The sequence below is a fragment of the Chlorocebus sabaeus genome, chromosome 25 (genome assembly GCF_047675955.1).
Source record: "Chlorocebus sabaeus isolate Y175 chromosome 25, mChlSab1.0.hap1, whole genome shotgun sequence".
NCBI classification, from domain to species: Eukaryota; Metazoa; Chordata; class Mammalia; order Primates; family Cercopithecidae; genus Chlorocebus; species Chlorocebus sabaeus.
In genome coordinates, this window is record NC_132928.1 from 80,454,610 (window position 1) to 80,468,181 (window position 13,572).

The following is a 13,572-nucleotide window of genomic DNA, read 5'->3' on the forward strand; positions in this document are numbered from 1 at the left end:
GTGGGACTTCATGTCCAGCTTCAAAAACTTAGAGTGTAGAAAGGGAAAAGTAATAACTTTACAATGAGAAACCTGGCAAACACTAGTTTCACCAAACAATAAAGATTAGCATCATCAATGTCATATAAATAGCATGTATGCCGTGATATGATGTAACAAGAAGTGTACTTTACCTCTGTGGTCCTCCATCCTAAAGCCCATAATCCCAGTCTAATCATGAAAAAAAAATCCAACATACAGAAAGTGAGGCACATTCTATAAAAGACCCGACCTGTATGCCTTTAAACTGTCAAGGTGGTGAAAAGTAAGGAAAGCTTGAGAACGGTCATGGACAGGAGGTGACTAAGGACACACGACAACTAAATGCAATGTGGTATCTTGGATGAGATCCCGGAACAGAAAAGGGACGTTAATTTAAAAACTAGTGAAATTCAAATAAAGTGTGGAGTTGAGATGTTAACACATTAGGGGAAATGAAAATCAGAAAAAAAAGGTGTATAGGAGATGCTTGTACTATCTTTGCAAATTTTCTGTAGCTCTAAAAGTATTCCAAATGAAATTTTTTTTTAATAGAAAGATACATTGGGAATCTCATAGGTAGACTCTTAGCAATGTGTGCACATGTCATGGACATATCATGGATTAAAGCAAGAGGATTTCAGGGAATGGAAAAGTTTGGAATCAGTTGAGTCAGAAGTCATAGTAGACGATTCTTAATCATCAAGGCTGGCCAGCCTTTAAGAGTACTTCAGTGGGTTTGACCAGGTGCGGTGGCTCACGCCTGTAATCCCAGCACTTTGGGAGGCCAAGGCGGGTGGATCACAAGGTCAGGAGATCGAACCCATCCTGGCTAACACGGTGAAACCCTGTCTCTACTAAAAATACAAAAATAAAAATTAGCTGGGCATGGTGGCGGGCGCCTATAGTCACAGCTGCTCAGGAAGCTGAGGAAGGAGAATGGCATGAACCCAAGAGGCAGAGCTTGCAGTGAGCCTAGATTGTGCCGCTGCACTCCGGCCCAGGTGACAGAGCAAGACTCCGTCTCGAAAAAAAAAAAAAAAAAAAAAAAAAGAGTATTTTGGTGGGTTTGACACATTCCCTGCTGCAGAGTGTCTTACAGTCTCTGATCAAGTGCACTCAGCCAGTGCAGAGCAGGAGCTAAGTAATGAGCCAGCGGATTCAGGCTAGGCAACAAGCTAGAACAATGTACTCAGGAAAAATTTAAAAAGTTAATGTTCTCCTCTAGACTAATGAAAATGGAGCTATATGGAAGTTGAAACTCCCAAAACAGTCCACCGTAAACAATAACATTGTATATTGAAATAGATCACTAAAGTGACTCCATTTCCCAAGTCTCAGGAGAAAATCAACGAAATCTCAATCTATGGGATGGTTTAGATGCAGCCTTGTATATTACCTTCTTCATCTGACAATTATAACTGTGTGAATGCCTATTGGGTAGCTTCTCATGCAAACCTGAGGTTTCTTTCCACTGAATTCTTTTTTCTTTCTTTTTATTTATTTATTTTTTTGGAGACAGGGTCTCACTGTTGCCCAGGCTGGAGTGTGGTGGCACAATCATGGCTAATTGCAGTCTTGCCCTCCTGGGCTCAAGTAATCCTCCCACCTTAGCCTCCTGAGTAGCTGGGACTACAGGCATACAGACACATGCTACCACACCTGGCTAATTTTTTAATCTTTTGTAGAGACAGGTCTCACTGTGTTGTCCAGGATGGTCTCAAACTCCTAAGCTCAAGCAATCCTCCCAGCTCAGCCTCCTAAAGTGCTGGGATTACAGGCCTGAGTCACCTGTACTCAGCCTCCAGTGAATTTTTGTTGCATATAATATCTGTAGCATTTATCTAGCAGGTAGCATATGCCATCTTATTCTTTCACTCCAGTGTCTAAGTCCTGTCTTACTCAACACACTTTCATTCATTCATTTACTTGCTGTTTCAATAATCAAGTTAATCAATATTAGGCATCTACCAGGCACTGCACTTTGCATTAGCAGTACATTCTCATAAGACACCATTGCTGCCCTCAAAAACTTGCCATTGAGGGCAAAAGATAGACAATCAGTCAATTAAAAAAAAAAACAATATTGTTAAGAGTTATAATATGCTGTCCATGATGTTATGGGACCACATAGGAGGGACACCCAACCAGGCTTTAGGTTTAGAAATGATGACATGTAAGTTGAGTCTTGAAAGACAACCGGATCATAAGCAAGCTGAGGCCAAAGGTCCACTCATATATACTGAATCTTCCAAAGTCTGAAGCTCAACTCCCTGTAGGCAGTAGGTATTGGAATGTTTGTTAATTATAATTATACTAAGATGGATAATATGAATCAAGACCATAACAATGGCTTGGGTCCAAGAGACAAAGAGCAGAATTCCAACTCTCAAGGAGTCTTTGGAATTTTCCCTGTTCCTTCTTGCGTCCATCATGCCAATCACAATTTCTGGCACATCCCCGGCACTCAATAAATGTTTCCTGAATGAATGAGCTTGCTCAGACTCACCAGATCCAATTAAACAACAAGTCTGATGAGCTCTTATTTTACAATACTTCTTGCATTGGTGCCTCATTAGTTTTCTACTTCCATCACCTCTTTTTACTTCCCTTTTCACAATTCCTATATGGACCACTAAGAGATGTTACACTGCTCTCCACAATTCTAGAATCTCATTCCTCAACACTGCATGCCACCAGATTTTCTGAAACCTGAGCTTTCCAAATAAAGTATCTATTCAAATATCTCCCCTTTGCTTACAGAATAAAGCCCAGTATCTTCCAAGTCCTCAAGCCCATTAATCTACCACTGTGGGTGTTTTTACACCCAAGTCTTCCTTAAACAAACTCTGTCCCCAGATATACTTGTTCAGTCACTGCTCTCCCAGACAAGTTTTTGGCTGTCCAAATTCTGCTCGAAAGTCTTAATTCAGACCAGTCCTACAACCAGCAGCTCTTCCTCCAGGTCCTTAAGCCGGTACAAACCATCACCAAGAGTGAGGCCTTCCTTGATAACCTTCTCTGGACAAGGAATGATTTAAGGTCTCTGAAGCAAGAAGGTCACAATTCACTAAACAATTGCTTCTGGAAGGAACTCCAGAAAAGATAACTACTGGGTACCAGGCTTAATACCTGGTGATGGAATAATATGATACAACAAATCCCCGTGACATGTGTTTACCTACGTAACAAACCTTCACATGTACCCCCACCGCCAAGACCTAAAAGTTGAAAAAAAGTCAAAAAGAAAAAGAAAAAAAAAGTTTTATCTGTTTTATCTTCCCTCCTGTTGAATAAAATAATAGACGTTCTACTAAAAAAGAGAATTTATTAAAGAGTGAGTAGTTCAGTGGGAAAGGCAAATAAAGATCCAACTAGATACACTGTCTTATGTGCAATGGGGTAACAGGGAAGGTTGTCTAAAGCCGTTGGGGAGGTGAGGAGAGCAAAGGACCCAGGAAGCCATACAGGGGAGATGACAAGCAGCAGTCACCCACATGAAGACAACAGTGACTGAGAACATCAAGGCCAAAGACCTGCACGGGTTAGAGAAAGTAGGACAGGACAAGCATAGTCTGAGGAGGTATAGGTGGAGAGAAGCAGTAAGCAAGGCTAAGGGCACTGTAGGCATTTTATTTATTTTTTGTAAACTACCATGGAAATATACATAAAGATGCAAATCTTCTGTGTATAGCTCTGTAAACGTTTACTTTGTAACCAACACCTAAAAATAGAGATAGAACAATATTAGCTCCCCGGAAGCCTACTTCATGCCCATTTTACCTTCAACAGTAATCACTAATTCTGAGTCCTACCTAGCTCCCAGCTTTAGCTTTGCCTTGTGTGTGTGTGTGTGTGTGTGTGTGTGTGTGTGTGTGTGTGGGTCTGTGTGTGAGAGAGAATGAGAGAGAGAGAGAATGAGAGAGAGAGAATGAGAGAGAGAGAATGAGAGAGAGAGAGAATGAGAGAGAGAGAGAATAAGAGAGAGAGAGAGAGAGTTTCACTACTGTTGTCCAGGTTGGAGTGCAATGGCATGATCTCGGCTCACTGCAACCTCAGCCTCCCAGGTACAAGCGATTCTCCTGTCTCAGCCTCCCAACTAGCTTTGATTACAGGCATGTGCCACTACACCCAGCTAATTTTTTTTGTATTTAGTAGAGACGAGGTTTCACCGTGTTGGTCTGGCTGGTCTCAAATTGCTGACCTCAGGTGATCCACCTACCTCGGCCTCCCAAAGTGCTGGGATCACAGGCGTGTGCCACCACACCTGGCCAGCTTTGCCTGTTTTTTGACATAAATGGAATCATATTATCTATGTCTGTCCTCTTTCATTCATTACTATGCCTGAAAGAGTCATCCACATTATTGCATGCAGATGCAATAGATATATAATCTCTTTTCAATGCTCAATGTATTACACTGTATGGATAAGCTACAATATATTGTCCATTCAACTATAGTTGGATATTAGGGATGCATCCTACTGTGAACAACTAAAATTATGCTTCAGTAAGCGTTTGTGTATATGTCTTCCACTACCTGAGCACACATTTATTTGATATATACATAGAATTTAAATTTTATAGGTCAAAATATTAAAAGATGTGTTTAATGTAGTAGATACTGCAAACAGTTTTCCAAAGCAGCTATGAATGAAGTCCTACGAGAAGTTATGAGAGCTACAGATGCTCCCCATTTTCATCAATACGTTGGTCACTGTCGATTATTTATTTTAATTTTAGCCATTCTTGTGTTTGAATAATGGTGTATAATTTTGTGTGAATTTTTACTTCTTTGATAACTAATGACATCAAGCACCTTTTCATGCATTTACTGCCCATCTGGATACCCTCTTTTGTGAAGTTCCTGTTCAAGTGTCTTCCTCACTTTCCTGTTGGGCTGTCTATGTTTTTCTTATTGATTTGTACGTGCTCTTTACATATCCTGAATTAAAACTCTTTGTCAGAGTGTGTGTTAAAAATATATTCTTCTAAAGTAAATTTTTTATATATATATATATCTCCTTTTACTTTGTGACTTGTCTTTCATGCTGTTAATCAAATATTTTATGGACAAGAGCACTTCTAATATAGTCCAGTTTACTAATCTAATAAATTAGGATTATTAAAATGGCTTCAAAATTTTCCCTTAGTCAAGTTGATGAAGAAATTTTTTATTATTATATTTGTTCTAGAAGCCTCATTGTTTCACTTTCCAATTTAGGTTTCCAACTCATATTAAACTGATTCATATTAAAACATAAATGAATATGTATTTTTAATGTGGATATACAACTGACCCAGCACCCTTTTCTGAAAAGATTATCTCTGTCCCACTGCATTACAGAGTCACTTTTATCATAAATCAAGTATCTATATCTGCACAGGTCTGTTTCTGCACTGTCTAGTTTGTCAATTGATCTATTTGTTTATCCTTGCAGCAATACCACACTACTTTAATTAATCTAGCTTTAGAATAAGTTTTGATACTTGGAAGCAAGCTTTGTTCTTCTTTTAAAAGATTGTCTTGAGTTGTTGGCACTTTGCATTTCCGTATGAATTTTAGAATCACTTTTCAATACACACACACACACACAAACTTGTTGACATTTTAATTGGAAATGGATCTACTCTATAGGTCAATTTAGGGGAGAATTAAAAAGAGGTCTTACCAGATTTTATTAAATTTATTCCTAAGTATTTGACATTTTTACGCTAATGTAAATGGTAATTTTTTAAGTTTTAGATTGGAATTTCTAATAACTAAATTTTGCATATTGGCTTTGAATCCAGTGGTCCTGATAAATCCAGTGGCAGTATTAATTCATTAAGTAGATCTGCAGTTTTTTTTTATAGTTTCAAATGTACACAATCATATTGTCTACTAACAGTGACAATGTCGTTACACATTTTCAATTCTTATATTTTTATTTGCTTTCCTTGCCTTACTGTATTGTCTATTACTTCCGTACAACGCTAACAGGAAGCGATGACCGTGGACATCTCTGTCTCACTCACAATCTGCACAGATAATTTTTCAACAGTTCACCATTAACTGTGATTCTTTTTAAAGAAATTGTTTATCAGAATAGTAAAGATTGCTTTTATTTCTTGTCAGTTGAGAATTGTATCATGCATGGGTACACAATTTCATCAAATCCTTTTGCTTCCTCTATTGAGATAATTGTATGGTCTTACTTTTATTTTATTAATATGATAACATATAGTAATTGATTTTCAAATTTCATATCAACTTTGCATTACTGGAATAAAATGAATTTTGTTATGATACATTATCATTATGTATGACAGAATCCATTGCTTATTTTTTTAAACTATACTTTATCATCTAAACAACCAGTCCCTTGAAGGCAGTATTCTTATACTATTAATAGTTTGCATTTTTCTATTTAATCATAACACTGCAATTATATTGTAACTCTGTTTATACAACTTTAAACATCTTCAGGGAAGGGACCCTGCACTGGTCTTTGTATTTAATAACATTGTTAATAACACAGTATATGTCAAATAAGTGTTTGTTGAATTAGAGACCTCACAGCTTCCTAACACAGTATCTTTCACGTGAAAGCCACTCAGTAAATATCTGGTGACAGATGAGTTTACCAGTTGGTACTTTTTTTATGTCAATGAGTCCCATCTTCTCAACTTTACTCCTCAGGTTATTGTTGGATCAGACCTAACAACATACTAGCGGGAGCACAGTAACAGCTCAAGTCAGTGAAACACAAGACTCATGGCCTACTCGGGAGGATAAGGAAATATATTTATCACCCAATGGCCATGACATCCAGTCCCATGATGCCCAGGCAGGTAGTTCAACTTGGGCTGACTTCAACTGTCAGGCACAGTAAGATTTTCCAATGCAGATAAGGCTACCTGGGAAAGTTTGCCTCATTCTTCACTTAATTCCTCTCTTTCATAAGGGCTAGGTTTGTGATTTTAGAAATTGGGCTCATTTTTCCCTCTTCCTGAGAACAATTTAAATGTGCTTTTTTGGTTAAAAGGGCTATCTCTTAACAGCCACGGTTTGACCTTTCAACTGCACCTCAACATTTACGTTGTACCCTAAACTTTTAGCACGTAGTCTGTGCAGGTATGAATCTTAGGCAATTGGGTAATTTTAATGTCCTCAATATATACAGTTTAAGCAACACTTCTGGTGTGAGATCTTGCCACAGACTCCACGCATGTCTAACTATGCCATCTATCAGTCAATTCAGTATGAGAATGTAACTTATTACGACTACTACCATGTCCCAGAAGTTCAAAGGACTCATCGGATTTATTTGGAGAAGAACTAAAAACTGTTACTTAAGTTTAAACCTGAGATAGTTATGGAAGTCTATAGAAAGAAGTAAAAACTTTTAGAGAAACTAGCCAGAAATTGGCATGTAGTTATTATATGGAAGAAGAGATGAAAAAGAAACCTTAAATGCAATCATCCAGTGCTTCTTAAATTAAATATATTAAATATGATATGTCCCTATCATTATGTTAAAATAAGTCAAGCCACACCCAAGAGAGTTCAAAGAAACGAAAGATTCTTCAAAAGACACTGCAATGTCAACCTGCAGTGAGAGAAGTCCCTTAGTGGGTGGATATATGTTGACTGTAGTGGTGACCAGGACAGTGATGGACATGTCCCGAGATCCACTGGAAGACACTCACGAGACATCTAAACTTTCATGTCTTGACTGATGAGTTGGAGGCAGAGAATCCTGCCTGTACCTATAGCTTGCCTATGTTGTTTATCTAAAACCGCAGGAAATGATCCTGGTAAATGTTAATGATCTTAAGCATTTGCCAGACTGTTTGTTTGTTGGATTTTTAATGGAACATTTTAAAGATTCATTCCCTTAGGCTGTCTTCTGGCATTTTACGGATCCACTCTGTGGGGTACAGTATTTTCATGGATCTGCTCCGTGGGACAAAAATGGCATTACACAATATGAGCCTAGACCACTGTGACCAAGTGTGCTCCAATCCATTTATCCTTTGCTCCTCATGTAAATAATTTATTCCAGGAGGCAAATGTGCACTTGGCATTTATTTACTATTCACTGGTAACATAAACTCTATTTAAGCAGGTGCAAATTCACACTTAGAGGAGACAATCATTTTTTTAAGTGTGAGGCACTTACTAAATAAACCATGACACTATGGCTCACTACAAGTGTGAACATTAAGGATTCTGCTTTTATGCTTACCAAATCTGTCTTCTGCTTTCTCTTTCAATTTTAAATGGGCTTTCTGAGACATCTTGCAGATAAATGAAATGTTGCTTGACTTAATTCCACCAGCACAAGTTGGGAAGAGAAGCAGAGGTTGGAGACAGGACAAGGAGTTGGTCTCTGTTAGCGGGACCAGCTAAGAGAGTGAGAACCAGAAAAGTCAGCCTCAGAATGGCCAGCCAGAGAGCAAGCAAGGGCTCCACTAGCCAGGAAGAGTCAGGCCCCCAGAGGATGGATGGGAAGCCAGGCAAAGAGACAGCATAACAGGCCCAGGACAGTGAGCCAGCCTTGCCGACCAAAGGACCTACTCACTTAGCATCCAGGATCATCATGCAGGCTGATCTCAAATCTGAAATCTGGAAGCTCTTTGGGTGGAGTGGGAGGACTCAGCCCAAGAGCCAGGCAGCACCTGAGAAGTCATTACACCTACAGTTATTGTGTGTTGAACATTTAACCCAGGCCAAACACTGCGCTAAGTGCTTTGTATGCTGCAGCAGTCTTGTGAGAGTTGGTCACAGATGTTCTCTTTCTTCTGGGTCTTAGTTGGATCCCCTTGTGCTACTCTTGAAGCGAGCCTTGACCATGAACTTTTCTTTGGCCAATACACATGAGTCATATGAATGGATGATTTCTGGGTGGAAGCATTGAGAGCCTAAATCATTACATGATTTTCCAACTGCTCTTTAGCTGCTGTGGCAGCCACAAAAAAATATCAGAATGGAGCTTCCATCGGGCAAGGCAACCAAGATGAGGATTGTCCCCAGCCGATAGGCACAGGTGAGATATGTGAGGTGGAAAGTCTACTTTTGTGGTGTCCAAGTCTCCGACATTTGGAGAATGTTCATTCCTACAGTACAGACACGGACTGTCTTGTTTCATCACGGCAAACCAGCGACTTCTCTCAGGGGGAACACAGTTGTGCATCTTGGTAACTGTGAGCCCTTTGCCCACAGAATTAATAAGAAATGAAATCAAAGTCTAAACCCAGGTCCCTCTCACCAGAGCCCCTACGCTTAACCACACTTTGACAGGAGCTAATTGAATAAGCAGGAGAGAAAATAAGGCATCTCCATCTTCAGAAATAGCACCAGGAAACCTCTGTACAGTGTAGCTGGCATAACACCAGGCAACAAAGTAGAGTGGGCTTTGCATCTCTCCCCCTTTAAAAAAGAAAACTGTTCAAAAAAGCATATAGCACCAAAGGATGCCAGCCTAATGCCATGTTATCCTCTGGGCTAGTCATATCTTGTTAAATGGTTACCTCCAAAGCAAGCCAGTCCTAGGGAGGCTGCAAGAGCAGGGGTGGATTAGAGGGTCTGGAAGTGGTCCCTTGCTCCTCTTGCTTTGCTGGACCAGAATCCTTCACTTTTACATTAGACCTAAAGTAAATACATGATCCTACAGAGAACAGAACTTCCACTGTGTCCCAAGCCTAATGCCTTCCAGAGTTCTAGACATTATGAAGCAGAACAGGAAACAAAAGATTTTAACAACCAAGAGCATTATTTGTAACTAGTAACACAACATTCTGTGTACAGCCAGCAATTTTACTTTTTCCTGAAATTTCCAAGTGAATTCAAAGTCCAGCATTCTTGTTACAAAACATGACTTCCTCACAGCTTCTAATTCATTATTTTAGTATGAAATGATTCCCTGTATATATTTATTTCTTAGTAAGTATTCATCTTAAGTGTCGACCAACCAGTGATAGGAACCATATTTAAAGATTGATTTCAATCCTCAACTAATTCGGGTCATTTTTTTCTTGTCCAAGCTACAAATTGGTCCAGCAGCCTTTAAATCAGAAAAGAAGAAATAAATTATTCTCACTTTTAGCAAAGTGGGTGGAAATCCATTCTTTAGTTGCCTGCTTTATATCACATTCTTGACTTTCAGATTAATCTGTCCCTCTGAATTCTGGACAGAGCCCACACACTGCCACATTTCATTTCAGGAAATTCTGTTATTATGATGACCAAATATGTGTGTCATTTGAAGTCATAACTTATTTATTTCCTTAATACTTAGATTGGCTTTTAAAGCACCAGCAAAATAACTGAGTAGGCTGTTTTCAGGCATATGATCTCCATCATAATTATTAATTTATTTTTTCAACATAATAAAAAAAGTGGCCATCCATTTGATTAGACAGACCAGAAGAGTATTTTTAAACTGCCATATATCTCCTTTGAATTTCACATGACACACTCATCCTAATCCCTGCAACACATGAATCAGAAGGTGCCACATATGTTCAGAATGTTGTTTACAATGAAGTCAACAATACATTTTCATGCTTTCTGTAACAATGATACCAGGTTACATTTGTTATAGGTTTTTGACATCTCAAACATTAATTTCTATTAGCAATTACCATCAAACTATGTGAAATATCATAGTGCATTCAACATGATATATATTATAAATACCTGGCTCTTGAATTCAAATAAAATTTACATTTGTATACTAATTTAATTTTTCATAGCACTTTTATTAATATTAATTCATTAAAAATGTTTGTGGATAGTTCAAAGGAGCAAGAGAATACCACCAAGAAATTTATTTAAAGTCCCCTTTCTAGTTGAAAGGGGGTGTAGAGAAAAACATCAGAAGAGATATATGCATCTCTCATTAAATGTAGTTGAAAAAGTAAAACAAATGCTACACTGATTTAAATATCAAATGAGGAGAGTGATTTTTTAAAAATGAATGCAATGCTCTCTTTTGGAGTATCTGAGTGAAGAAGAAAGCATAGACGCTCACAGGCTTTCAAACAACCACATCTTCCTTTCCCTGGTCTCCGATCCTCAGAGGAGGTTGAGTATCCCATACTCATGCAGAAAGGTGAGGCTGCTATGGCCCACATGGTATGACTTGATACTTTCAATGAAAATCTAAAAATGAGAAAGCATTTAAGTATAATGCGTGCACCGCTCATGACTCAAGACATAGTCATAGAAGGCTGCACTACTGATTTTCAGTAAGAGAATAAAGGAAATAGACCAGCTAAAAGCACAAACTGCAAAAGAACACACATTCAGAGTGAAACTAAAAAGAAGATATGTTCTATCACCCTCCCAAGGCTAGACTGTTATCCCTGATACTAAAATCAACCACATCATTGGTTGATTACATGCTCTTTGCATATAATACATAAAGATGCTGTTTGCCCCCTTTAAACTAATTTACAACACCAGCCTCTTCACTAATTCAGGAGCGGGCATGTTTAATGGATACTGTAGCCTTTCAAACAGCTTGCCATCCTATAAATCTTCAGCGACTTCCATGGTCTTAAGGATATGAGGCATCCTTTTGACATTAGCAAATGGCTCTCTACACACAAAACAGTGCTGTTACCCAACTCAAAGCTTCATTTTAGAGCTTTCAGTGACTTCATCAGACCCTCAGAAAGCAGGCACAGACGTTCCTTTCAGATTATTATAATAGAGAAATGCCCCTTCTTCGCACGTTTCCTCCTGGGAAGAAGCCTGTTGGTGCTGCAGAGCCCAGGAGGAACGCTTTGGGGGGCAGATGGGATGCAGGTCGGTGCAGCAGTTGGAAATGCGTGACTTCCAGGAGTTCTTGGTCTTATCTTTTTTATCACTGTTGGCGTCCTGACCCAAATACAAGGAAACCTCCACATTCCATTAGCAGACTCAATTTGGATTCTGCAGCTCTGCAGGGAGAAATAGCATCTTCTCCTTAGCTCCTTAGCTAGTTGTGCTGCACTCTTGAGATAATTCTCTTAGTTTAATTTTAACATTTGGTTTAAGAATATGCTGATGGATCAGATTTGAAACTGTGGATCCACTAAACGCCTTTTTAGAAGGTTTTTTTTTTTTTTTTCTTTCTTTCTTTCAAAATGGCAAGCCTTAGGAGCTCAACTCCGGAGCCAATTCACTTCGCGTGAAGTAGGCACTCCTTGGGAACAGAGGTCCCCTCTCACCGGCTCCCACCCTCCAGAGCGGAGGATTTCTGGGGAGACCCACGATCCCTTCGTTTTTAGCCTTTCTCCTTGCATCCCTTCGTTTTTAGCCTTTCTCCTTGCAACGCGCAAATCTCTCCCTAGTTGGGCTCAAGTAGAGAGGATCGCCAACTGCTCATCCCAGCGGACACTCTGCAGAAAACTAATGGCTTGTGCGCGGGTCCACGCTGGTCGCTAGCGGCGCCAACTTTACCCATTTGTTAATTTGTTAGTTTCTGGACTGAGTAAAACAGCCGCCAAAGACGCGGGCAAACGCCGCTCTAAAGCCCACTACCATGCAAAGCCGGGTTGCTCAGAGCCACGCTGGTGGCACTTCCCCTTCTTGCTCATCCTGCACAGGCACCCCAAGAACCCCATGCAAAAAAAAAAAAAAAAAAAAAAAAAAAAAAACCCTACCGGGAGACGCAGGTGGGCAGGTCGGGTCAATAGGGGACCAAGAACCTGAAAGGGAACCTGTCCTCCCCTCCCCGCAGCCCGGTCATTAAGGCAAGAAATTGCAGGCAGAGAAGCCCCCAAATCCGACCTAGGACGTGGGCGCCTGCCAGGATCCCCTCGCCTGGCCCCGCGCCCCGCGCCCCGCGCCCCGCACGCGCTCATGCCACCACCACGGGGAGGGTGCATGCGGCAGGTGCCTGGCTGAGGCCCCCGGGAGCGAGTCGCCCTTACGTGCTCCAGCTTGTCTTTCCTCCGGAGCCAGACGCTGGCGCTGTAGTCCTGCTGCTTGACGCTGCTGTAGAAGTTCGCGCCCACTCGGGTCAGGCTTGGGGAGGGTTCCTTGGGGCGGCTTTTGAGCCTCATCTGCTCGAAGCCCTCATGGGGGGAGGCCGAGAGCCACTCGTGCTGCCGGATCTCCATCCTGACATGACCGGGGGGCGCCGGCGAGCAGCGGACTCGGGACGGGCGCGCGGGGAGCCGGGCGCGGAGGGCGAGCGGGAGGCCGAGCGGGAACCGGAGGTGGAGCTGGAGACGGAGCTGGAGGAGCGAGCGGGCGCGGGGAGCGCGGGGTGCTGAGCGCCAGCGGGGAGCGCGGCCGGGCGGGAGGGGGCGATCGCGGGAGGCGCCGGGTGGAAGGAGGGAGGGCGCGGTGCGGGCAGGGGCGGGGTGGAGGGGACGGACGGGGAGAAGGGGAACGAGGGGGGACAGGGAGGGAGGGGAGCTTGCTCCCAGGAGACAGAAGTGCCCGGTGCGGCGGCGACGTCGCCCGGCGGCTGCGGTCCCGAGCGGGCGCTCCGCTCGCCGGCTCCTTGCGGCACCGACTGGGACCCGGGCCGGCTCCCGGGGCGGCGGCGGCGGCGGGGGTGGGGTGCGGTGGGAG

The 13,572-nt window shown here is 41.6% G+C and overlaps 1 protein-coding gene across 1 annotated transcript in view; it reads right to left on the reverse strand.

Annotated features, from left to right (window-relative positions):
• PLD5 (phospholipase D family member 5) overlaps positions 1-13,320 on the reverse strand; it is a 422,420-nt gene extending 409,100 nt beyond the window's left edge. The window contains exon 1 of the mRNA XM_007989952.3: positions 12,924-13,320. Coding sequence (XP_007988143.1) covers positions 12,924-13,112 — 189 coding nt within the window. The 5' untranslated portion in view covers positions 13,113-13,320. The remainder of the gene's footprint in view (positions 1-12,923) is intronic.
• Between the last annotated feature and the right edge of the window lie 252 nt (positions 13,321-13,572).